This window comes from Scyliorhinus torazame, chromosome 16, assembly GCF_047496885.1.
Source record: "Scyliorhinus torazame isolate Kashiwa2021f chromosome 16, sScyTor2.1, whole genome shotgun sequence".
Taxonomy (NCBI): domain Eukaryota; kingdom Metazoa; phylum Chordata; class Chondrichthyes; order Carcharhiniformes; family Scyliorhinidae; genus Scyliorhinus; species Scyliorhinus torazame.
In genome coordinates this window covers 69,025,263-69,051,613 of record NC_092722.1, presented here as the reverse complement: position 1 = coordinate 69,051,613, position 26,351 = coordinate 69,025,263, and the positions used below count along the sequence as shown (strand labels likewise).

The 26,351-nt window shown below is 47.0% G+C and overlaps 1 protein-coding gene across 2 annotated transcripts in view; it reads left to right on the top strand.

The window, feature by feature from the left end:
• Nucleotides 1-26,351, top strand: part of LOC140392864 (pregnancy zone protein-like) — a 391,109-nt gene that overhangs the window by 275,330 nt on the left and 89,428 nt on the right. For both annotated transcript variants that reach the window (XM_072478606.1, XM_072478607.1), the window contains exons 33-34: nt 2,703-2,809; nt 25,843-25,933. In XM_072478606.1, the coding sequence (XP_072334707.1) occupies nt 2,703-2,809; nt 25,843-25,933 (198 nt within the window). The remainder of the gene's footprint in view (nt 1-2,702; nt 2,810-25,842; nt 25,934-26,351) is intronic.

The window sequence follows — 26,351 nt, the reverse complement described above, 5'->3', positions numbered from 1 at the left end:
GGGGGAGTGTGGGACAGTCGGAGGGGAGTGTGAGATAGTCAGGGGGAAGTGTGGGACAGTCAGGATAGGAGTGGGACAGTCGGGATGTGAGTGTGGGACAGTCGTTGGGGTGTGAGTGTGGGACAGTCGGGATTGGAGTGTGGGACCTTCGGGATGGTAGTTGGTCAGTAGGGATGGGAGTGCGGACAGTCGAGATGGGAGTGTGGGACAGTCGGGATGGGAGTGAGTGTGGGACAGTTGGGATGGGAGTGTGGGACAGTCGGGATGTGAGTGTGGGACAGTCGTTGGGGTGTGAGTGTGGGACAGTCGGGATTGGAGTGTGGGACCTTCGGGATGGGAGTTGGTCAGTAGGGATGGGAGTGCGGACAGTCGAGATGGGAGTGTGGGACAGTCGGGATGGGAGTGAGTGTGGGACAGTTGGGATGGGAGTGTGGGACAGTCGGGATGGGAGTGTGGGACAGTCGGGATGGGAGTGGGACAGTTGGGATGGGCGTGTGGGACCATCGGGATGAGAGTGTGGGCAGTTGGGATGGGAGTGTGGGACTGTCAGGATGGGAGTGGGACAGTTGGGATGGGAGTGTGGGACCGTGAAGATGGGAGTGGGACAGTTGGGATGGGAGTGTGGGACAGTCGGGATGGGAGTGTGGGACAGTCGGGGGGGGAGTGTGGGACAGTCAGGATAGGAGTGAGACAGTCGGGATGGGAGTGTGGGACAGTCGTGGGGGTGTGAGTGTGGGACAGTCGGGTTGGGAGCATGGGACAGTCGTGGGGGGGGGGGGGAGTGTGGGAAAGTCGGGGGTGGGGGGGGAGTGTGGGACAGTCTGGATAGGAGTTAGACAGTCGGGTTGGGAGTGTGGGTCAGTCAGGATAGGAGTTAGACAGTCTGGATGGGAGTGTGGGACAGTCGCGGGGGGGTGAGTGTAGGACAGTCGGGTTGGGAGTGTGGGACAGTCGAGGGGGATGTGTTGGACAGTCGGGGGGGCAGTGTGGGACAGTCGGGATGCGAGTGTGGGACAGCCGGGATGGGAGTGGGACAGTCGGGATGGGAGTGCGGGGCAGTCGGGAGGGGGAGTGTGGGACAGTCGTTTGGGGGGGGGGGGGTGGGCGTAGTGTGGGACAGTCGGGATGGGAGTGTGGGACATTCGGGATAGGAGTGGGATAGTCAGGATGGGCGTGTGGGACAGTAGGGATGGGAGTGTGACAGTCGGGATTGGAGTATGACAGTCGGGATGGGAGTGTGGGATAGTCAGGATGGGAGTGTGGGATAGTCAGCATTGTAATGTGGGGCAGTCGTGATGGGAGTGTGGGACAGTCGGGATGGGAGTGTGGGACAGTCGGGATGGGAGTGTGGGACAGTCGGGATTGGTGTGTGGGACAGTCGGGATTGGAGTGTGGGACAGTCGGGATTGGAGTGTGGGACAGTCGGGGGGGGTGGGACAGTCAGGTTGGAATTGGGACTGTCGGGATGGGAGTGTGGGACAGTCGGGATAGGAGTGGGATAGTCAGGATGGGCGTGTGGGACAGTCGGGATGGGAGTGTAACAGTCGGGATGGGAGTGTGGGATAGTCAGGATGGGAGTGTGGGACAGTCGGGATGAGAGTGTAGGACAGTCGGGATGGGAGTGTGGGACAGTCGGGCGGGGAGGAGTGTGGGACAGTCGGTGGGGGGGAGTGTGGGACAGTCAGGTTGGGAGTGTGGGACAGTCGGGTGGGGGGGTGGAGTGTGGGACAGTCGGGAGGGGGGAGTGTGGGACAGTCGGGATGAGAGTGTGGGACAGTCAGGTTGGGATTGCGACAGTTGGGATGGGAGTGTGTGACAGTCTGGATGGGAGTCTGGGACAGTCGGGATAGGAGTGCGATAGTCAGGGGGGGCGTGTGGGACAGTCGGGATGGGAGTGTGACAATCGGGATGTGAGTGTGGGATAGTCAGGATGGGAGTGTGGGACAATCGGGATGAGATTGTGGGACTGTCGGGATGGGAGTGTGGGACAGTCGGGGGGGGGTGAGTGTGGGACAGTCGGGATGGGAGCGTGGGACCGTCGGGATGGGAATGGGACTGTCAGGATGGGAGTGTGGGACCCTCGGGATGGGAGTGTGGGCTGTCGGGATGGGAGTGTGTGACAGTCGGGATGGGAGTGTGGGACAGTCGGGATGGGAGTGTGGGACAGTCGGGATGGGAGTGTGGGACAGTCGGGATGGGAGTGTGGGACAGTCTGGATGGGAGTGTGGGACAGTCGGGATGGGAGTGTGGGACAGTCGGGATGGGAGTGTGGGACAGTCGGGATGGGAGTGTGGGACTGTCGGGGGAGGGGGGACAGTCGGGGGGGGGGAGGAGTGTGGGAGAGTCGGGATGGGAGTGTGGGACAGTCAGGATGGGAGTGGGAAAGTTAGGATGGGAGTGTGGGACAGTCGGGATGGGAGTGTGGGACAGTCGGGGGGGAGACTGGGACTGTCGGGGGGGTGGGAGTGTGGGACAGTCGGGATGGGAGTGTGGGATAGTCGGGGGGGAGTCTGGGACTGTCGGGGCGGTGGGAGTGTGGGACAGTGGGGGGGGGAGTGTGGGACAGTCGGGGGGGGGAGTGTGGGACAGTCGGAGGGGGAAATGGAGCGATGTGAGGACGGGGATTGGGGAATGTGGGGGTATGGTAAGCCTCTTCCTCTGACACCCAATACGTCCAGTAATTAAATGTTTTCCACTTACAGACAACACTTCGTTATAACACGCCAACCGCACAGAAAGACTCTGTTTTCAACCTATCGGTGGATATGGTGATTGAAGAATCAAAGCACAAGATTAATATTAATGTCACGTGAGTTAGGACAATGTTTAACTATTTTCTGCATGTCATAGTCAGTCTTTACTGGGTGTGAGAGTCAGTATTTACTGAGTGTGAGAGTCAGCATTTACTGATTGTGAGAGTCAGTATTTACTGGGTGTGAGGGTCTGTATTTACTGAGTGTGAGGGTCAGTATTTACTGGGTGTGAGAGTCAGTATTTACTGATTGTGAGAGTCAGTATTTACTGGGTGTGAGGGTCAGTATTTATTGGGTGTGAGGGTCAGTATTTACTGAGTGTGAGGGTCAGTATTTACTGGGTGTGAGAGTCAGTATTTACTGAGTGTGAGGGTCAGTATTTACTGGGTGTGAGGGTCAGTATTTACTGGGTGTGAGGGTCAGTATTTACTGGGTGTGAGGGTCAGTATTTACTGGGTGTGAGGGTCAGTATTTACTGGGTGTGAGGGTCAGTATTTACTGGGTGTGAGGGTCAGTATTTACTGGGTGCGAGGGTCAGTATTTACTGATTGTGAAGGTCAGTATTCACTGGGTGTGAGGATCAGTATTTACTGGGTGTGAGGGTCAGTATTTACTGGGTGTGAGGTTCAGTATTTACTGGGTGTGAGAGTCAGTATTTACTGGGTGTGAGGGTCAGTATTTACTGGGTGCGAGGGTCAGTATTTACTGATTGTGAAGGTCAGTATTCACTGGGTGTGAGGATCAGTATTTACTGGGTGTGAGGGTCAGTATTTACTGGGTGTGAGGTTCAGTATTTACTGGGTGTGAGGGTCAGTATTTACTGGGTGTGAGGGTCAGTATTTACTGGGTGTGAGGGTCAGTATTTACTGGGTGTGAGAATCAGTATTTACTGGGTGTGAGGGTCAGTATTTACTGGGTGGGAAGGTCAGTATTTACTGGGTGCGAGGGTCAGTATTTACTGGGTGTGAGGGTCAGTATTTACTGGGTGTGAGGGTCAGTATTTATTGGGTGTGAGGGTCAGTATTTACTGGGTGTGAGAGTCAGTATTTACTGGGTGTGAGGGTCAGTATTTACTGGGTGTGAGGGTCAGTATTTATTGGGTGTGAGGGTCAGTATTTACTGGGAGTGAGAGTCAGTATTTACTGGGTGTGAGGGTCAGTATTTACTGGGTGTGAGGGTCAGTATTTACTGGGTGTGAGAGTCAGTATTTACTGTGTATGTGGGTCAGTATTTACTGATTGTGAGGGTCAGTATTTATTGGGTGTGAGAGTCAGTATTTACTGGGTGTGAGAGTCAGTATTTACTGGGTGTGAGGGTCAGTATTTACTGGGTGTGAGTGTCAGTATTTACTGGGTGTGAGGGTCAGTATTTACTGGGTGTGAGGGTCAGTATTTACTGGGTGCAAGGGACAGTATTCACTGGGTGTGAGGGTCAGTATTCACTGGGTGTGAGGGTCAGTCTTTACTGGGTGTGAGAGTCAGTATTTACTGGGTGCGAGGGACAGTATTCACTGGGTGTGAGAGTCAGTATTTACTGGATGTGATGGTCAGTATTTACTGGGTGTGAGGGTCAGTATTTACTGGGTGTGAGGGTCAGTATTTACTGGGTGTGAGGGTCAGTATTTATTGGGTGTGAGGGTCAGTATTTACTGGGAGTAAGAGTCAGTATTTACTGGGTGTGAGGGTCAGTATTTACTGGGTGTGAGGGTCAGTATTTACTGGGTGTGAGAGTCAGTATTTACTGGGTATGTGGGTCAGTATTTACTGTGTGTGAGGGTCAGTATTTACTGGGTGTGAGAGTCAGTATTTACTGGGTATGTGGGTCAGTATTTACTGATTGTGAGGGTCAGTATTCACTGGGTGTGAGAGTCAGTATTTACTGGGTGTGAGGGTCAGTATTTACTGGGTGTGAGTCAGTATTTACTGGGTGTGAGAGTCAGTATTTACTGGGTGTGAGCGTCTGTATTTACTGGGTGTGAGGGTTAGTATTTACTGGGTGTGAGGGTCAGTATTTACTGGGTGTGAGAGTCAGTATTTACTGGGCGTTAGGGTCAGTATTTACTGGGTGTGAGGCTCAGTATTTACTGGGTGTGAGGGTCAGTATTTACTGGGTGTGAGAGTCAGTATTTACTGGGTATGTGGGTCAGTATTTACTGATTGTGAGGGTCAGTATTTATTGGGTGTGAGAGTCAGTATTTACTGGGTGTGAGGGTCAGTATTTACTGGGTGTGAGTCAGTATTTACTGGGTGTGAGAGTCCGTATTTACTGGGTGTGAGGGTCAGTATTTACTGGGTGTGAGGGTCAGTATTTACTGGGTGTGAGGGTCAGTATTTACTGGGTGTGAGGGAACAGTATTTACTGGGTGTGAGGGTCAGTATTTACTGGGTGTGAGGGTCAGTATTTACTGGGTGCGAGAGTCAGTATTTACTGGGTGCGAGGGACAGTATTCACTGGGTGTGAGGGTCAGTATTTACTGGGTGTGAGGGTCAGTATTTACTGGGTGTGAGAGTCAGTATTTACTGGGTGTGAGGGTCAGTATTTACTGGGTGTGAGGGTCAGTATTTACTGGGTGTGAGGGTCAGTATTTACTGGGTGTGAGTCAGTATTTACTGGGTGTGAGGGTCAGTATTTACTGGGTGTGAGGGTCAGTATTTACTGGGTGTGAGTGTTAGTATTTACTGGGTGTGAAAGTCAGTATTTACTGGGTGTGAGGGTCAGTATTTACTGGGTGTGAGGGTCAGTATTCACTGGGTGTGAGGGTCAATCTTAACTGGGTGTGAGAGTCAGTATTTACCGGGTATGTGGGTCAGTATTTACTGATTGTGAGGGTCAGTATTTACTGGGTGTGAGGGTCGGTATTTACTGGGTGTGTGAGTCAGTATTTACTGGGTGTGAGGGTCAGTATTTACTGGGTGTGAGGTTCAGTATTTACTGGGTGTGAGCGTCATAATTTACTGGGTGTGAGGGTCAGTATTTACTGGGCGTGAGGGTCAGTATTTACTGGGTGTGAGGGAAAGTATTTACTGGATGTGAGGGTCAATATTTACTGGGTGTGAGGGTCAGTATTTACTGGGTGTGAGGGTCAGTATTTACTGGGTGTGAGGGTCAGTATTTACTGGGTGTGAGAGTCAGTATTTACTGGGTGTGAGGGTCAGTATTTACTGGGTGTGAGGGTCAGTATTTACTGGGTGTGAGAGTCAGTATTTACTGGGTGTGAGAGTCAGTATTTACTGGGTGTGAGGGTCAGTATTTATTGGGTGTGAAGGTCAGTATTCACTGGGTGTGAGGATCAGTATTTACTGGGTGTGAGGGTCAGTATTTACTGGGTGTGAGGTTCAGTATTTACTGGGTGTGAGGGTCAGTATTTACTGGGTGTGAGGGTCAGTATTTACTGGGTGTGAGGGTCAGTATTTACTGGGTGTGAGAATCAGTATTTGCTGGGTGTGAGGGTCAGTATTTACTGGGTGTGAGAGTCAGTATTTACCGGGTGTGAGGGTCAGTATTTACTGGGTGTGAGGGTCAGTATTTATTGGGTGTGAGGGTCAGTATTTACTGAGAGTGAGAGTCAGTATTTACTGGGTGTGAGGGTCAGTATTTACTGGGTGTGAGGGTCAGTATTTACTGGGTGTGAGAGTCAGTATTTACTGTGTATGTGGGTCAGTATTTACTGATTGTGAGGGTCAGTATTTATTGGGTGTGAGAGTCAGTATTTACTGGGTGTGAGAGTCAGTATTTACTGGGTGTGAGGGTCAGTATTTACTGGGTGTGAGTGTCAGTATTTACTGGGTGTGAGGGTCAGTTTTTACTGGGTGTGAGGGTCAGTATTTACTGGGTGCAAGGGACAGTATTCACTGGGTGTGAGGGTCAGTATTCACTGGGTGTGAGGGTCAGTCTTTACTGGGTGTGAGAGTCAGTATTTACTGGGTGCGAGGGACAGTATTCACTGGGTGTGAGAGTCAGTATTTACTGGGTGTGAGGGTCAGTATTTACTGGGTGTGAGGGTCAGTATTTACTGGGTGTGAGGGTCAGTATTTACTGGGTGTGAGGGTCAGTATTTATTGGGTGTGAGGGTCAGTATTTACTGGGAGTAAGTCAGTATTTACTGGGTGTGAGGGTCAGTATTTACTGGGTGTGAGGGTCAGTATTTACTGGGTGTGAGAGTCAGTATTTACTGGGTATGTGGGTCAGTATTTACTGTGTGTGAGGGTCAGTATTTACTGGGTGTGAGAGTCAGTATTTACTGGGTATGTGGGTCAGTATTTACTGATTGTGAGGGTCAGTATTTACTGGGTGTGAGAGTCAGTATTTACTGGGTGTGAGGGTCAGTATTTACTGGGTGTGAGTCAGTATTTACTGGGTGTGAGAGTCAGTATTTACTGGGTGTGAGCGTCTGTATTTACTGGGTGTGAGGGTTAGTATTTACTGGGTGTGAGGGTCAGTATTTACTGGGTGTGAGAGTCAGTATTTACTGGGCGTGAGGGTCAGTATTTACTGGGCGTGAGGGTCAGTATTTACTGGGTGTGAGAGTCAGTATTTACTGGGTGTGAGGGTCAGTATTTACTGGGTGTGAGGGTCAGTATTTACTGGGTGTGAGAGTCAGTATTTACTGGGTATGTGGGTAAGTATTTACTGATTGTGAGGGTCAGTATTTATTGGGTGTGAGAGTCAGTATTTACTGGGTGTGAGGGTCAGTATTTACTGGGTGTGAGTCAGTATTTACTGGGTGTGAGAGTCAGTATTTACTGGGTGTGAGGGTCAGTATTTACTGGGTGTCAGGGTCAGTATTTACTGGGTGTGAGGGAACAGTATTTACTGGGTGTGAGTGTCAGTATTTACTGGGTGTGAGGGTCAGTATTTACTGGGTGCGAGAGTCAGTATTTACTGGGTGCGAGGGACAGTATTCACTGGGTGTGAGGGTCAGTATTTACTGGGTGTGAGGGTCAGTATTTACTGGGTGTGAGAGTCAGTATTTACTGGGTGTGAGGGTCAGTATTTACTGGGTGTGAGGGTCAGTATTTACTGGGTGTGAGGGTCAGTATTTACTGGGTGTGAGAGTCAATATTTACTGGGTGTGAGGGTCAGTATTTACTGGGTGTGAGGGTCAGTATTTACTGGGTGTGAGTGTTAGTATTTGCTGGGTGTGAAAGTCAGTATTTACTGGGTGTGAGGGTCAGTATTTACTGGGTGTGAGGGTCAGTATTCACTGGGTGTGAGGGTCAATCTTTACTGGGTGTGAGAGTCAGTATTTACCGGGTATGTGGGTCTGTATTTACTGATTGTGAGGGTCAGTATTTACTGGTTGTGAGGGTCGGTATTTACTGGGTGTGTGAGTCAGTATTTACTGGGTGTGAGGGTCAGTATTTACTGGGTGTGAGGGTCAGTATTTACTGGGTGTGAGGGTCAGTATTTACTGGGTGTGAGAGTCAGTATTTACTGGGTGTGAGAGTCAGTATTTACTGGGTGTGAGAGTCAGTATTTACTGGGCGTGAGGGTCAGTATTTACTGGGTGTGAGAGTCAGTATTTACTGGGTGTGAGGGTCAGTATTTACTGGGTGTGAGGGTCAGTATTTACTGGGTGTGAGGGTCAGTATTTACTGGGTGTGAGAGTCAGTATTTACTGGGTGTGAGGGTCAGTATTTACTGGGTGTGAGGGTCAGTATTTACTGGGTGTGAGAGTCAGTATTTACTGGGTGTGAAAGTCAGTTTTTACTGGGTGTGAGAGTCAGTATTTACTGGGTGTGAGAGTCAGTATTTACTGGGTGTGAGGGTCAGTATTTACTGGGTGTGAGAGTCAGTATTTACTGGGTGTGAGAGTCAGTATTTACTGGGTGTGAGAGTCAGTATTTACTGGGCGTGAGGGTCAGTATTTACTGGGTGTGAGAGTCAGTATTTACAGCGTGTGAGAGTCAGTGTTTACTGGGTGTGAGGGTCAGTATTTACTTGGTGTAAGAGTCAGTATTTACTGGGTGTGAGGGTCAGTATTTACTGGGTGTGAGAGTCAGCATTTACTGGGTGTGTGTGTCAGTATTTACTGAGTGTGAGAGTCAGCATTTACTGAGTGTGAGAGTCAGCATTTACTGGGTGTGTGGGTCAGTATTTACTGGGTGTGAGGGTCAGTATTTACTGAGTGTGAGAGTCAGCATTTACTGGGTGTGTGGGTCAGTATTTACTGGGTGTGAGAGTCAGTATTTACTGGGTGTGAGAGTCAGTATTTACTTGGTGTAAGAGTCAGTATTTACTGGGTGTGAGAGTCAGTATTTACTGGGTGTGAGGGTCAGTAATTACCGGGTGTGAGAGTCAGTATTTACTGGGTGTGAGGGTCAGTATTTACTGGGTGTGAGAGTCAGTATTTACTGGGTGTGAGGGTCAGTATTTACTGGGTGTGAGAGTCAGTATTTACTGGGTGTGAGAGTCAGTATTTACTGGGTGTGAGAGTCAGTATTTACTGGGCGTGAGGGTCAGTATTTACTGGGTGTGAGAGTCAGTATTTACAGCGTGTGAGAGTCAGTGTTTACTGGGTGTGAGGGTCAGTATTTACTTGGTGTAAGAGTCAGTATTTACTGGGTGTGAGGGTCAGTATTTACTGGGTGTGAGAGTCAGTATTTACTGGGCGTGAGGGTCAGTATTTACCGGGTGTGAGAGTCAGTATTTACAGCGTGTGAGAGTCAGTGTTTACTGGGTGTGAGGGTCAGTATTTACTTGGTGTAAGAGTCAGTATTTACTGGGTGTGAGGGTCAGTATTTACTGGGTGTGAGGGTCAGTGTTTACTGGGTGTGAGAGTCAGTGTTTACTGGGTGTGAGGGTCAGTATTCACTGGGTGTGAGAGTCAGTATTTACTGGGTGTGCGGGTCAGTATTTACTTGGTGTGAGAGTCAGTGTTTACTGGGTGTGAGAGTCAGTATTTACTGGGTGTGAGTCAGTATTTACTTGGTGTGAGAGTCAGTATTTACTGGGTGTGAGAGTCAGTATTTACTGGGTGTGAGGGTCAGTATTTACTGGGTGTGAGAGTCAGTATTTACTGATTGTGAGGGTCAGTATTTACTGGGTGTGAGAGTCAGTATTTACTGGGTGTGAGTGTCAGTATTCACCGGGTGTGAGAGATTCAGTATTTATTGGGTGTGAGGGTCAGTATTTACTGGGGCTGAGGGTCAGTATTTACTGGGTGTGAGGGTCAGTACTAACTGGGTGTAAGAGTCAGTGTTTACTGGGTGTGAGAGTCAGTATTTACTGGGTGTGAGAGTCAGTGTTTACTGGGTGTGAGAGTCAGTATTTACTGGGTGTGAGTCAGTATTTACCGGGTGTGAGAGTCAGTATTTATTGTGTGTGAGGGTCAATATTTACTGGGTGTGAGAGTCAGTGTTTACTGATTGTGAGGGTCAGAATTTACTGGGTGTGAGGGTCAGTATTTACCGGGTGTGAGAGTCAGTATTTATTGTGTGTGAGGGTCAGTATTTACTGGGTGTGAGGGTCAGTATTTACTGGGTGTGTGGGTCAGTATTTACTGGGTGTGAGTCAGTATTTACTGGATGTGAGGGTCAGTATTTACTGGGTGTGAGAGTCAGTATTTACTGATTGTGAGGGTCAGTATTTACTGGGTGTGAGTGTCAGTATTTACCGGGTGTGAGACTCAGTATTTATTGTGTGTGAGGGTCAGTATTTACTGGGTGTGAGGGTCAGTATTTACTGGGTGTGTGGGTCAGTATTTACTGGGTGTGAGAGTCAGTATTTACTGGGTGTGAGGGTCAGTATTTACTGGGTGTGAGAGTCAGTATTTACTGGGTGTGAGAGTCAGTGTTTACTGGGTGTGAGGGTCAGTATTTACTGTGTGTGAGAGTCAGTATTTATTGTGTGTGAGGGTCAGTATTTACTGTGTGTGAGAGTCAGTATTTACTGGGCGTGAGGGTCAGTATTTACTGGGTGTGAGTCAGTACTTACCGGGTGTGAGAGTCAGTATTTATTGTGTGTGAGGGTCAGTATTTACTGTGTGTGAGAGTCAGTATTTACTGGGCGTGAGGGTCAGTATTTACTGGGTGTGAAAGTCAGTATTTACTGGGTGTGAGGGTCAATATTTACCGGGTGTGAGAGTCAGTATTTACTGGGTGTGAGAGTCAGTATTTACTGGGTGTGAGGGTCAGTATTTACTGGGTGTGAGGGTCAATATTTACTGTGTGTGAGGGTCAGTATTTACTGGGTGTGAGGATCAGTATTTACTGGGTGTGTGAGTCAGTATTTACTGGGTGTGAGGGTCAATATTTACCGGGTGTGAGAGTCAGTGTTTACTGGGTGTGAGGGTCAGTATTTACTTGGTGTAAGAGTCAGTATTTACTGGGTGTGAGAGTCAGTATTTACTGGGTGTGAGAGTCAGTATTTACTGGGTGTGAGGGTTAGTATTTACTGGGTGTGAGGGTCAATATTTGCCGGGTGTGAGAGTCAGTGTTTACTGGGTGTGAGGGTCAGTATTTACTTGGTGTAAGAGTCAGTATTTACTGGGTGTGAGTGTCAGTAATTACCGGGTGTGAGAGTCAGTATTTACTGGGTGTGAGGGTCAGTATTTACTGGGTGTGAGAGTCAGTATTTACTGGGTGTGAGGGTCAGTATTTACTGGGTGTGAGAGTCAGTATTTACTGGGTGTGAGAGTCAGTATTTACTGGGTGTGAGAGTCAGTATTTACTAGGCGTGAGGGTCAGTATTTACTGGGTGTAAGAGTCAGTATTTACAGCGTGTGAGAGTCAGTGTTTACTGGGTGTGAGGGTCAGTATTTACTTGGTGTAAGAGTCAGTATTTACTGGGTGTGAGGGTCAGTATTTACTGGGTGTGAGAGTCAGTATTTACTGGGCGTGAGGGTCAGTATTTACCGGGTGTGAGAGTCAGTATTTACAGCGTGTGAGAGTCAGTGTTTCCTGGGTGTGAGGGTCAGTATTTACTTGGTGTAAGAGTCAGTATTTACTGGGTGTGAGGGTCAGTATTTACTGGGTGTGAGGGTCAGTGTTTACTGGGTGTGAGAGTCAGTGTTTACTGGGTGTAAGGGTCAGTATTCACTGGGTGTGAGAGTCAGTATTTACTGGGTGTGCGGGTCAGTATTTACTGGGTGTGAGAGTCAGTGTTTACTGGGTGTGAGAGTCAGTATTTACTGGGTGTGAGTCAGTATTTACTTGGTGTGAGAGTCAGTATTTACTGGGTGTGAGAGTCAGTATTTACTGGGTGTGAGGGTCAGTATTTACTGGGTGTGAGAGTCAGTATTTACTGATTGTGAGGGTCAGTATTTACTGGGTGTGAGAGTCAGTATTTACTGGGTGTGAGTGTCAGTATTCACCGGGTGTGAGAGATTCAGTATTTATTGGGTCTGAGGGTCAGTATTTACTGGGGCTGAGGGTCAGTATTTACTGGGTGTGAGGGTCAGTATTTACTGGGTGTGAGAGTCAGTGTTTACTGGGTGTGAGAGTCAGTATTTACTGGGTGTGAGAGTCAGTGTTTACTGGGTGTGAGAGTCAGTATTTACTGGGTGTGAGTCAGTATTTACCGGGTGTGAGAGTCAGTATTTATTGTGTGTGAGGGTCAATATTTACTGGGTGTGAGAGTCAGTATTTACTGATTGTGAGGGTCAGTATTTACTGGGTGTGAGAGTCAGTATTTACTGGGTGTGAGTGTCAGTATTCACCGGGTGTGAGAGATTCAGTATTTATTGTGTGTGAGGGTCAGTATTTACTGGGTGTGAGGGTCAGTATTTACTGGGTGTGTGGGTCAGTATTTACTGGGTGTGAGTCAGTATTTACTGGATGTGAGGGTCAGTATTTACTGGGTGTGAGAGTCAGTATTTACTGATTGTGAGGGTCAGTATTTACTGGGTGTGAGGGTCAGTATTTACCGGGTGTGAGACTCAGTATTTATTGTGTGTGTGGGTCAGTATTTACTGGGTGTGAGGGTCAGTATTTACTGGGTGTGTGGGTCAGTATTTACTGGGTGTGAGAGTCAGTATTTACTGGGTGTGAGTCAGTACTTACCGGGTGTGAGAGTCAGTATTTATTGTGTGTGAGGGTCAGTATTTACTGCGTGTGAGAGTCAGTATTTACTGGGCGTGAGGGTCAGTATTTACTGGGTGTGAAAGTCAGTATTTACTGGGTGTGAGGGTCAATATTTACCGGGTGTGAGAGTCAGTATTTACTGGGTGTGAGAGTCAGTATTTACTGGGTGTGAGGGTCAGTATTTACTGGGTGTGAGGGTCAGTATTTACTGTGTGTGAGGGTCAGTATTTACTGGGTGTGAGGATCAGTATTTACTGGGTGTGTGAGTCAGTATTTACTGGGTGTGAGGGTCAATATTTACCGGGTGTGAGAGTCAGTGTTTACTGGGTGTGAGGGTCAGTATTTACTTGGTGTAAGAGTCAGTATTTACTGGGTGTGAGAGTCAGTATTTACTGGGTGTGAGAGTCAGTATTTACTGGGTGTGAGGGTTAGTATTTACTGGGTGTGAAGGTCAGTATTTACTTGGTGTGTGGGTCAGTATTTACTGGGTGTGAGGGTCAGTATTTATTGTGTGTGAGAGTCAGTATTTACTGGGTGTGAGGGTCAGTATTTACTGGGTGTGAGGGTCAGTATTTACTGAGTGTGAGAGTCAGTGTTTACTGGATGTGAGAGTCAGTATTTACTGAGTGTGAGAGTCAGTGTTTACTTGGTGTAAGAGTCCGTATTTACTGGGTGTGAGGGTCATTATTTACTGGGTGTGAGGGTCAGTATTTACTGAGTGTGAGAGTCAGTGTTTACTGGGTGTGAGAGTCAGTATTTACTGAGTGTGAGGGTCAGTATTTACCGGGTGTGAGGGTCAGTATTTACTGGGTGTGAGGGTCAGTATTCACTGGGTGTGAGAGTCAGTATTTACTGGGTGTGCGGGTCAGTATTTACTGGGTCTGAGGGTCAGTATTTACTGGGTGTGAGGGTCAGTATTTACTGGGCGTGAGGGTCAGTATTTACTGGGTGTGAGGGTCAGTATTTACTGAGTGTGAGAGTCAGTGTTTACTGGGTGTGAGGGTCAGTATTTACTGGGTGTGATTCAGTATTTACTGGGTGTGAGGGTCAGTGTTTACTGGGTGTGAGAGTCAGTATTTACTGGGTGTGAGAGTCAGTATTTACTTGGTGTAAGAGTCAGTATTTACTGGGTGTGAGGGTCAGTATTTACTGGGTGTGAGGGTCAGTATTTACTGAGTGTGAGAGTCAGTGTTTACTGGGTGTGAGAGTCAGTATTTACTGGGTGTGAGTCAGTATTTACTGGGTGTGAGGGTCAGTATTTACTGGGTGTGAGAGTCAGTATTTACTGGGTGTGAGAGTCAGTATTTACTGGGTGTGACGGTCAGTATTTACTGGGTGTGTGAGTCAGTATTTACTGGGTGTGAGGGTCAGTATTTACTGGGTGTGAGAGTCAGTATTTACTGGGTGTGAGGGTCAGTATTTACTGGGTGTGAGAATCAGTATTTACTGGGTGTGAGGGTCAGTATTTACTGGGTGTGAGAGTCAGTATTTACTGGGTGTGAGAGTCAGTATTTACTGGGTGTGAGGGTTAGTATTTACTGGGTGTGAAGGTCAGTATTTACTTGGTGTGTGGGTCAATATTTACTGGGTGTGAGGGTCAGTATTTATTGTGTGTGAGAGTCAGTATTTACTGGGTGTGAGGGTCAGTATTTACTGGGTGTGAGGGTCAGTATTTACTGAGTGTGAGAGTCAGTGTTTACTGGATGTGAGAGTCAGTATTTACTGAGTGTGAGAGTCAGTGTTTACTTGGTGTAAGAGTCCGTATTTACTGGGTGTGAGGGTCATTATTTACTGGGTGTGAGGGTCAGTATTTACTGAGTGTGAGAGTCAGTGTTTACTGGGTGTGAGAGTCAGTATTTACTGAGTGTGAGGGTCAGTATTTACCGGGTGTGAGGGTCAGTATTTACTGGGTGTGAGGGTCAGTATTCACTGGGTGTGAGAGTCAGTATTTACTGGGTGTGCGGGTCAGTATTTACTGGGTCTGAGGGTCAGTATTTACTGGGTGTGAGGGTCAGTATTTACTGGGCGTGAGGGTCAGTATTTACTGGGTGTGAGGGTCAGTATTTACTGAGTGTGAGAGTCAGTGTTTACTGGGTGTGAGGGTCAGTATTTACTGGGTGTGATTCAGTATTTACTGGGTGTGAGGGTCAGTATTTACTGGGTGTGAGAGTCAGTATTTACTGGGTGTGAGAGTCAGTATTTACTTGGTGTAAGAGTCAGTATTTACTGGGTGTGAGGGTCAGTATTTACTGGGTGTGAGGGTCAGTATTTACTGAGTGTGAGAGTCAGTGTTTACTGGGTGTGAGAGTCAGTATTTACTGGGTGTGAGTCAGTATTTACTGGGTGTGAGGGTCAGTATTTACTGGGTGTGAGAGTCAGTATTTACTGGGTGTGAGAGTCAGTATTTACTGGGTGTGACGGTCAGTATTTACTGGGTGTGTGAGTCAGTATTTACTGGGTGTGAGGGTCAGTATTTACTGGGTGTGAGAGTCAGTATTTACTGGGTGTGAGGGTCAGTATTTACTGGGCGTGAGGGTCAGTATTTACTGGGTGTGAGGGTCAGTATTTACTGGGTGTGAGAGTCAGTGTTTACTGGGTGTGAGGGTCAATATTTACTGGGTGTGAGGGTCAGTATTTACCGGGCGTGAGAGTCAGTGTTTACTGGGTGTGTGAGTCAGTGTTTACTGGGTGTGAGGGTCAGTATTTACTGGGTGTGAGGGTCAGTATTTACCGGGCGTGAGAGTCAGTGTTTACTGGGTGTGAGAGTCAGTATTTACTGGGTGTGAGGGTTTGTATTTACTGGGCGTGAGTGTTAGTATTTACTGGGTGTGAGGGTCAGTATTTACTTGGTGTAAGAGTCAGTATTTTTTGGGTATGAGGGTCAGTATTTACCGGGTGTGAGAGTCAGTATTTACTGGGTGTGAGGGTCAGTATTTACTTGGTGTAAGAGTCAGTATTTACTGGGTGTGAGGGTCAGTATTTACTGGGTGTGAGGGTCAGTATTTACTGAGTGTGAGAGTCAGTGTTTACTGGGTGTGAGTGTCAGTATTTACTGGGTGTGAGTCAGTATTTACTGGGTGTGAGGGTCAGTATTTACTGGGTGTGAGAGTCAGTGTTTACTGTGTGTGAGGGTCAGTATTTACTGGGTGTGAGAGTCAGTATTTACTGATTGTGAGGGTCAGTATTTACTGGGTGTGAGAGTCAGTATTTACTGGGTGTGAGGGTCAGTATTTACTGGGTGTGAGAGTCAGTATTTACTGATTGTGAGGGTCAGTATTTACTGGGTGTGAGGGTCAGTATTTACCGGGTGTGAGAGTCAGTATTTATTGTGTGTGAGGGTCAGTATTTACTGGGTGTGAGGGTCAGTATTTACTGGGTATGTGGGTCAGTATTTACTGGGTGTGAGAGTCAGTATTTACTGGGTGTGCGGGTCAATATTTACCGGGTGTGAGAGTCAGTATTTACTGGGTGTGAGAGTCAGTATTTACTGGGTGTGAGGGTCAGTATTTACTGGGTGTGAGGGCCAGTATTTACTGTGTCTGAGGGTCAGTATTTACTGGGTGTGAGGATCAGTATTTACTGGGTGTGTGAGTCAGTATTTACTGGGTGTGAGGGTCAATATTTACCGGGTGTGAGAGTCAGTGTTTACTGGGTGTGAGGGTCAGTATTTACTTGGTGTAAGAGTCAGTATTTACTGGGTGTGAGAGTCAGTATTTACTGGGTGTGAGAGTCAGTATTTACTGGGTGTGAGGGTTAGTATTTACTGGGTGTGAAGGTCAGTATTTACTTGGTGTGTGGGTCAGTATTTACTGGGTGTGAGGGTCAGTATTTATTGTGTGTGAGAGTCAGTATTTACTGGGTGTGAGGGTCAGTATTTACTGGGTGTGAGGGTCAGTATTTACTGAGTGTGAGAGTCAGTGTTTACTGGATGTGAGAGTCAGTATTTACTGAGTGTGAGAGTCAGTGTTTACTTGGTGTAAGAGTCCGTATTTACTGGGTGTGAGGGTCATTATTTACTGGGTGTGAGGGTCAGTATTTACTGAGTGTGAGAGTCAGTGTTTACTGGGTGTGAGAGTCAGTATTTACTGAGTGTGAGGGTCAGTATTTACCGGGTGTGTGGGTCAGTATTTACTGGGTGTGAGGGTCAGTATTCACTGGGTGTGAGAGTCAGTATTTACTGGGTGTGCGGGTCAGTATTTACTGGGTCTGAGGGTCAGTATTTACTGGGTGTGAGGGTCAGTATTTACTGGGCGTGAGGGTCAGTATTTACTGGGTGTGAGGGTCAGTATTTACTGAGTGTGAGAGTCAGTGTTTTCTGGGTGTGAGAGTCAGTGTTTACTGGGTGTGAGGGTCAGTATTTACTGGGTGTGATTCAGTATTTACTGGGTGTGAGGGTCAGTATTTACTGGGTGTGAGAGTCAGTATTTACTGGGTGTGAGAGTCAGTATTTACTTGGTGTAAGAGTCAGTATTTACAGGGTGTGAGGGTCAGTATTTACTGGGTGTGAGGGTCAGTATTTACTGAGTGTGAGAGTCAGTGTTTACTGGGTGTGAGAGTCAGTATTTACTGGGTGTGAGTCAGTATTTACTGGGTGTGAGGGTCAGTATTTACTGGGTGTGAGAGTCAGTATTTACTGGGTGTGAGAGTCAGTATTTACTGGGTGTGACGGTCAGTATTTACTGGGTGTGTGAGTCAGTATTTACTGGGTGTGAGGGTCAGTATTTACTGGGTGTGAGAGTCAGTATTTACTGGGTGTGAGGGTCAGTATTTACTGGGCGTGAGGGTCAGTATTTACTGGGTGTGAGGGTCAGTATTTACTGGGTGTGAGAGTCAGTGTTTACTGGGTGTGAGGGTCAATATTTACTGGGTGTGAGGGTCAGTATTTACCGGGCGTGAGAGTCAGTGTTTACTGGGTGTGTGAGTCAGTGTTTACTGGGTGTGAGGGTCAGTATTTACTGGGTGTGAGGGTCAGTATTTACCGGGCGTGAGAGTCAGTGTTTACTGGGTGTGAGAGTCAGTATTTACTGGGTGTGAGGGTTTGTATTTACTGGGCGTGAGTGTTAGTATTTACTGGGTGTGAGGGTCAGTATTTACTTGGTGTAAGAGTCAGTATTTTTTGGGTATGAGGGTCAGTATTTACCGGGTGTGAGAGTCAGTATTTACTGGGTGTGAGGGTCAGTATTTACTGGGTGTGAGAGTCAGTATTTACTGGGTGTGCGGGTCAATATTTACCGGGTGTGAGAGTCAGTATTTACTGGGTGTGAGAGTCAGTATTTACTGGGTGTGAGGGTCAGTATTTACTGGGTGTGAGGGCCAGTATTTACTGTGTGTGAGGGTCAGTATTTACTGGGTGTGAGGATCAGTATTTACTGGGTGTGTGAGTCAGTATTTACTGGGTGTGAGGGTCAATATTTACCGGGTGTGAGAGTCAGTGTTTACTGGGTGTGAGGGTCAGTATTTACTTGGTGTAAGAGTCAGTATTTACTGGGTGTGAGAGTCAGTATTTACTGGGTGTGAGAGTCAGTATTTACTGGGTGTGAGGGTTAGTATTTACTGGGTGTGAAGGTCAGTATTTACTTGGTGTGTGGGTCAGTATTTACTGGGTGTGAGGGTCAGTATTTATTGTGTGTGAGAGTCAGTATTTACTGGGTGTGAGGGTCAGTATTTACTGGGTGTGAGGGTTAGTATTTACTGAGTGTGAGAGTCAGTGTTTACTGGATGTGAGAGTCAGTATTTACTGAGTGTGAGAGTCAGTGTTTACTTGGTGTAAGAGTCCGTATTTACTGGGTGTGAGGGTCATTATTTACTGGGTGTGAGGGTCAGTATTTACTGAGTGTGAGAGTCAGTGTTTACTGGGTGTGAGAGTCAGTATTTACTGAGTGTGAGGGTCAGTATTTACCGGGTGTGAGGGTCAGTATTTACTGGGTGTGAGGGTCAGTATTCACTGGGTGTGAGAGTCAGTATTTACTGGGTGTGCGGGTCAGTATTTACTGGGTCTGAGGGTCAGTATTTACTGGGTGTGAGGGTCAGTATTTACTGGGCGTGAGGGTCAGTATTTACTGGGTGTGAGGGTCAGTATTTACTGAGTGTGAGAGTCAGTGTTTTCTGGGTGTGAGAGTCAGTGTTTACTGGGTGTGAGGGTCAGTATTTACTGGGTGTGATTCAGTATTTACTGGGTGTGAGGGTCAGTATTTACTGGGTGTGAGAGTCAGTATTTACTGGGTGTGAGAGTCAGTATTTACTTGGTGTAAGAGTCAGTATTTACTGGGTGTGAGGGTCAGTATTTACTGGGTGTGAGGGTCAGTATTTACTGAGTGTGAGAGTCAGTGTTTACTGGGTGTGAGAGTCAGTATTTACTGGGTGTGAGTCAGTATTTACTGGGTGTGAGGGTCAGTATTTACTGGGTGTGAGAGTCAGTATTTACTGGGTGTGAGAGTCAGTATTTACTGGGTGTGACGGTCAGTATTTACTGGGTGTGAGGGTCAGTATTTACTGGGTGTGAGAGTCAGTATTTACTGGGTGTGAGGGTCAGTATTTACTGGGCGTGAGGGTCAGTATTTACTGGGTGTGAGGGTCAGTATTTACTGGGTGTGAGAGTCAGTGTTTACTGGGTGTGAGGGTCAATATTTACTGGGTGTGAGGGTCAGTATTTACCGGGCGTGAGAGTCAGTGTTTACTGGGTGTGTGAGTCAGTGTTTACTGGGTGTGAGGGTCAGTATTTACTGGGTGTGAGGGTCAGTATTTACCGGGCGTGAGAGTCAGTGTTTACTGGGTGTGAGAGTCAGTATTTACTGGGTGTGAGGGTTTGTATTTACTGGGCGTGAGTGTTAGTATTTACTGGGTGTGAGGGTCAGTATTTACTTGGTGTAAGAGTCAGTATTTTTTGGGTATGAGGGTCAGTATTTACCGGGTGTGAGAGTCAGTATTTACTGGGTGTGAGGGTCAGTATTTACTTGGTGTAAGAGTCAGTATTTACTGGGTGTGAGTGTCAGTATTTACTGGGTGTGAGGGTCAGTATTTACTGAGTGTGAGAGTCAGTGTTTACTGGGTGTGAGTGTCAGTATTTACTGGGTGTGAGTCAGTATTTACTGGGTGTGAGGGTCAGTATTTACTGGGTGTGAGAGTCAGTGTTTACTGTGTGTGAGGGTCAGTATTTACTGGGTGTGAGAGTCAGTATTTACTGATTGTGAGGGTCAGTATTTACTGGGTGTGAGAGTCAGTATTTACTGGGTGTGAGGGTCAGTATTTACTGGGTGTGAGAGTCAGTATTTACTGATTGTGAGGGTCAGTATTTACTGGGTGTGAGGGTCAGTATTTACCGGGTGTGAGAGTCAGTATTTATTGTGTGTGAGGGTCAGTATTTACTGGGTGTGAGGGTCAGTATTTACTGGGTGTGTGGGTCAGTATTTACTGGGTGTGAGAGTCAGTATTTACTGGGTGTGAGGGTCAGTATTTACTGTGTGTGAGGGTCAGTATTTACTGATTGTGAGGGTCAGTATTTACTGGGTGTGAGGGTCAGTATTTACCGGGTGTGAGAGTCAGTATTTATTGTGTGTGAGGGTCAGTATTTACTGGGTGTGAGTCAGTATTTACTGGATGTGAGGGTTAGTATTTACTGGGTGTGAGAGTCAGTATTTACTGATTGTGAGGGTCAGTATTTACTGGGTGTGAGGGTCAGTATTTACCGGGTGTGAGAGTCAGTATTTATTGTGTGTGAGGGTCAGTATTTACCGGGTGTGAGGGTCAGTATTTACTGGGTGTGTGGGTCAGTATTTACTGGGTGTGAGAGTCAGTATTTACTGGGTGTGAGGGTCAGTATTTACTGGGTGTGAGAGTCAGTATTTACTGGGTGTGAGAGTCAGTATTTATTGTGTGTGAGGGTCAGTATTTACTGTGTGTGAGAGTCAGTATTTACTGGGCGTGAGGGTCAGTATTTACTGGGTGTGAGTCAGTATTTACCGGGTGTGAGAGTCAGTATTTATTGTGTGTGAGGGTCAGTATTTACTGGGTGTGAGGGTCAGTATTTACTGGGTGTGAGAGTCAGTATTTACTGGGTGTGAGGGTCAGTATTTACTGGGTGTGAGAGTCAGTATTTACTGGGTGTGAGGGTCAGTATTTACTGGATGTGAGTCAGTATTTACCGGGTGTGAGAGTCAGTATTTATTGTGTGTGAGGGTCAGTATTTACTGTGTGTGAGAGTCAGTATTTATTGGGCGTGAGGGTCAGTATTTACTGGGTGTGAAAGTCAGTATTTACTGGGTGTGAGGGTCAATATTTACCGGGTGTGAGAGTCAGTATTTACTGGGTGTGAGAGTCAGTATTTACTGGGTGTGAGGGTCAGTATTTACTGGGTGTGAGGGTCAGTATTTACTGGGTGTGTGAGTCAGTATTTACTGGGTGTGAGGGTCAGTATTTACTGGGTGTGAGGGTCAGTATTTACTGGGTGTGAGGGTCAGTATTTACTGTGTGTGAGGGTCAGTATTTACTGGGTGTGAGGATCAGTATTTACTGGGTGTGTGAGTCAGTATTTACTGGGTGTGAGGGTCAATATTTACCGGGTGTGAGAGTCAGTGTTTACTGGGTGTGAGGGTCAGTATTTACTTGGTGTAAGAGTCAGTATTTACTGGGTGTGAGAGTCAGTATTTACTGGGTGTGAGAGTCAGTATTTACTGGGTGTGAGAGTTAGTATTTACTGGGTGTGAGGGTCAGTATTTACTTGGTGTGAGGGTCAGTATTTACTGGGTGTGAGGGTCAGTATTTATTGTGTGTGAGAGTCAGTATTTACTGGGTGTGAGGGTCAGTATTTACTGGGTGTGAGGGTCAGTATTTACTGAGTGTGAGAGTCAGTGTTTACTGGGTGTGAGAGTCAGTATTTACTGAGTGTGAGAGTCAGTGTTTACTTGGTGTAAGAGTCAGTATTTACTGGGTGTGAGGGTCAGTATTTACTGGGTGTGAGGGTCAGTATTTACTGAGTGTGAGAGTCAGTGTTTACTGGGTGTGAGAGTCAGTATTTACTGAGTGTGAGGGTCAGTATTTACCGGGTGTGAGGGTCAGTATTTACTGGGTGTGAGGGTCAGTATTCACTGGGTGTGAGTGTCAGTATTTTCTGGGTGTGCGGGTCAGTATTTACTGGGTGTGAGAGTCAGTATTTACTGGGTGTGAGGGTCAGTATTTACTGGGTGTGAGGGTCAGTATTTACTGGGCGTGAGGGTCAGTATTTACTGGGTGTGAGGGTCAGTATTTACTGAGTGTGAGAGTCAGTGTTTACTGGGTGTGAGAGTCAGTGTTTACTGGGTGTGAGGGTCAGTATTTACTGGGTGTGAGTCAGTATTTACTGGGTGTGAGGGTCAGTATTTACTGGGTGTGAGAGTCAGTATTTACTGGGTGTGAGAGTCAGTATTTACTTGGTGTAAGAGTCAGTATTTACTGGGTGTGAGGGTCAGTATTTACTGGGTGTGAGGGTCAGTATTTACTGAGTGTGAGAGTCAGTGTTTACTGGGTGTGAGAGTCAGTATTTACTGGGTGTGAGTCAGTATTTACTGGGTGTGAGGGTCAGTATTTACTGGGTGTGAGAGTCAGTATTTACTGGGTGTGAGAGTCAGTATTTACTGGGTGTGACGGTCAGTATTTACTGGGGGTGAGGGTCAGTATTTACTGGGTGTTTGAGTCAGTATTTACTGGGTGTGAGGGTCAGTATTTACTGGGTGTGAGAGTCAGTATTTACTGGGTATGAGGGTCAGTATTTACTGGGCGTGAGGGTCAGTATTTACTGGGTGTGCGGGTCAGTATTTACTGGGTGTGAGAGTCAGTGTTTACTGGGTGTGAGAGTCAGTATTTACTGGGTGTGAGGGTCAATATTTACCGGGTGTGAGAGTCAGTGTTTACTGGGTGTGAGAGTCAGTATTTACTGGGTGTGAGGGTTAGTATTTACTGGGCGTGAGTGTTAGTATTTTCTGGGTGTGAGGGTCAGTATTTACTTGCTGTAAGAGTCAGTATTTTTTGGGTGTGAGGGTCAGTATTTACCGGGTGTGAGATTCAGTATTTACTGGGTGTGAGGGTCAGTATTTACTTGGTGTAAGAGTCAGTATTTACTGGGTGTGAGGGTCAGTATTTACTGGGTGTGAGGGTCAGTATTTACTGAGTGTGAGAGTCAGTGTTTACTGGGTGTGAGAGTCAGTATTTACTGGGTGTGAGTCAGTATTTACTGGGTGTGAGGGTCAGTATTTACTGGGTGTGAGAGTCAGTGTTTACTGGGTGTGAGAGTCAGTATTTACTGGGTGTGAGAGTCAGTATTTACTGGGTGTGAGAGTCAGTATTTACTGATTGTGAGGGTCAGTATTTACTGGGTGTGAGAATCAGTATTTACTGGGTGTGAGGGTCAGTATTTACTGGGTGTGAGGGTCAGTATTTACTGGGTGTGAGGGTCAGTATTTACTGGGTGTGAGAGTCAGTATTTTCTGGGTGTGAGAGTCAGTGTTTACTGGGTGTGAGAGTCAGTATTTACTGGGTGTGAGGGTCAGTATTTACTGGGTGTGAGAGTCAGTATTTACTGGGTGTGAGAGTCAGTGTTTACTGGGTGTGAGAGTCAGTATTTACTGGGTGTGAGTCAGTATTTACCGGGTGTGAGAGTCAGTATTTATTGTGTGTGAGGGTCATTATTTACTGGGTGTGAGGGTCAGTATTTACTGGGTGTGAGAGTCAGTGTTTACTGGGTGTGAGAGTCAGTATTTACTGGGTGTGAGTCAGTATTTACCAGGCGTGAGAGTCAGTATTTACTGGGTGTGTGGGTCAGTATTTACTGGGTGTGAGGGTCAGTATTTACTGGGTGTGAGTCAATATTTACTGGGTGTGAGGGTCAGTATTTACTGGGTGTGAGAGTCAGTATTTACTGGGTGTGAGAGTCAGTATTTACTGGGTGTGACGGTCAGTATTTACTGGGTGTGAGGGTCAGTATTTACTGGGTGTGTGAGTCAGTATTTACTGGGTGTGAGGGTCAGTATTTACTGGGTGTGAGAGTCAGTATTTACTGGGTGTGAGTGTTAGTATTTACTGGGTGTGAGGGTCAGTATTTACTGGGTGTGTGAGTCAGTATTTACTGGGTGTGAGGGTCAGTATTTACTGGGTGTGAGAGTCAGTATTTACTGGGTGTGAGAGTCAGTATTTACTGGGTGTGAGGGTCAGTATTTACTGGGTGTGAGAGTCAGTATTTACTGGGTGTGACGGTCAGTATTTACTGGGTGTGAGGGTCAGTATTTACTGGGTGTGTGAGTCAGTATTTACTGGGTGTGAGGGTCAGTATTTACTGGGTGTGAGTGTCAGTATTTACTGGGTGTGAGGGTCAGTATTTACTGGGCGTGAGGGTCAGTATTTACTGGGTGTGAGGGTCGGTATTTACTGGGTGTGAGAGTCAGTGTTTACTGGGTGTGAGAGTCAGTATTTACTGTGTGTGAGGGTCAATATTTACCGGGTGTGAGAGTCAGTGTTTACTGGGTGTGAGAGTCAGTATTTACTGGGTGTGAGGGTTAGTATTTACTGGGCGTGAGTGTTAGTATTTACTGGGTGTGAGGGTCAGTATTTACTTGGTGTAAGAGTCATTATTTTTTGGGTGTGAGGGTCAGTATTTACCGGGTGTGAGAGTCAGTATTTACTGGGTGTGAGGGTCAGTATTTACTTGGTGTAAGAGTCAGTATGTACTGGGTGTGAGGGTCAGTATTTACTGGGTGTGAGGGTCAGTATTTACTGAGTGTGAGAGTCAGTGTTTACTGGGTGTGAGAGTCAGTATTTACTGGGTGTGAGTCAGTATTTACTGGGTGTGAGGGTCAGTATTTACTGGGTGTGAGAGTCAGTGTTTACTGGGTGTGAGAGTCAGTATTTACTGGGTGTGAGGGTCAGTATTTACTGGGTGTGAGGGTCAGTATTTACTGGGTGTGAGAGTCAGTATTTACTGGGTGTGAGAGTCAGTATTTACTGATTGTGAGGGTCAGTATTTACTGGGTGTGAGAGTCAGTATTTACTGGGTGTGAGGGTCAGTATTTACTGGGTGTGAGGGTCAGTATTTACTGGGTATGAGGGTCAGTATTTACTGGGTGTGAGAGTCAGTATTTACTGGGTGTGAGAGTCAGTGTTTACTGGGTGTGAGAGTCAGTATTTACTGGGTGTGAGAGTCAGTGTTTACTGGGTGTGAGAGTCAGTATTTACTGGGTGTGAGAGTCAGTGTTTACTGGGTGTGAGAGTCAGTATTTACTGGGTGTGAGAGTCAGTGTTTACAGGGTGTGAGAGTCAGTATTTACTGGGTGTGAGTCAGTATTTACCGGGTGTGAGAGTCAGTATTTATTGTGTGTGAGGGTCAGTATTTACTGGGTGTGAGGGTCAGTATTTACTGGGTGTGAGAGTCAGTGTTTACTGGGTGTGAGAGTCAGTATTTACTGGGTGTGAGTCAGTATTTACCGGGTGTGAGAGTCAGTATTTATTGTGTGTGAGGGTCAGTATTTACTGGGTGTGAGGGTCAGTATTTACTGGGTCTGAGAGTCAGTGTTTACTGGGTGTGAGAGTCAGTGTTTACTGGGTGTGAGAGTCAGTATTTACTGGGTGTGACTGTTAGTATTTACTGGGCGTGAGGGTTAGTATTTACTGGGTGTGAGGGTCAGTATTTACTGGGTGTGTGAGTCAGTATTTACTGTGTGTGAGGGTCAGTACTTAATGGGTGTGAGGGTCAGTATTTACTGGGTGTGAGTGTCAGTATTTACTGGGTGTGAGGGTCAGTATTTACTGGGTGTGAGGGTCAGTATTTACTGGGTGTGACGGTCAGTATTTACTGGGTGTGAGGGTCAGTATTTACTGGGTGTGTGAGTCAGTATTTACTGGGTGCGAGGGTCAGTATTTACTGGGTGTGAGGGTCAGTATTTACTGGGTGTGAGGGTCAGTATTTACTGGGTGTGTGAGTCAGTATTTACTGGGTGTGAGAGTCAGTATTTACTGAGTGTAAGTGCTCACTGGGGGTATGTGCTGTGGTCAGTGTTTCGTGACCCATGTCCATCTATCTCATTCTCATTCCCTCTCCGTTTTAGCTATATTGGTGACCGCCCAGTTTCGAACATGGTCCTTGTCGATGTTTCCATGCTGTCCGGATTCTCAGCCGTCAAAGATTATTTTAAACAAGTGAGTGACGCTCAGGAAAATGTCGTTAACCTTTCTTCCAATTTCCACCTTCTCCTGCATTCACCTGGTACAGCTCCACCTCTTCAATTCTTCTATCTTCACTTGGTCCATCCCCACCTCTTCACTTCTCCAGTCTTCCCCTGGGCCATCTCCACCTCTTCACTTCTCCTCCCTTTGCCTGATCCATCTCCATCTCTTCATTGCTCCAGTCTTCACCTGGTCGATCTCCACCTCTTCATTTCTCCTGGCTTCACTTGGTCCATCTTCACCACTTCATTTCTCCTGTCTTCACCTGGTCCATCACCATCTCTTCATTTCTCCCGTCTTCGCCTGGTCCACCTCCACCTCTTCAATTCTCCTGTTATCACCGAGTGCATTTCTATCTCTTAATTTCTCATGTCTTCACCTGGTCCACCTT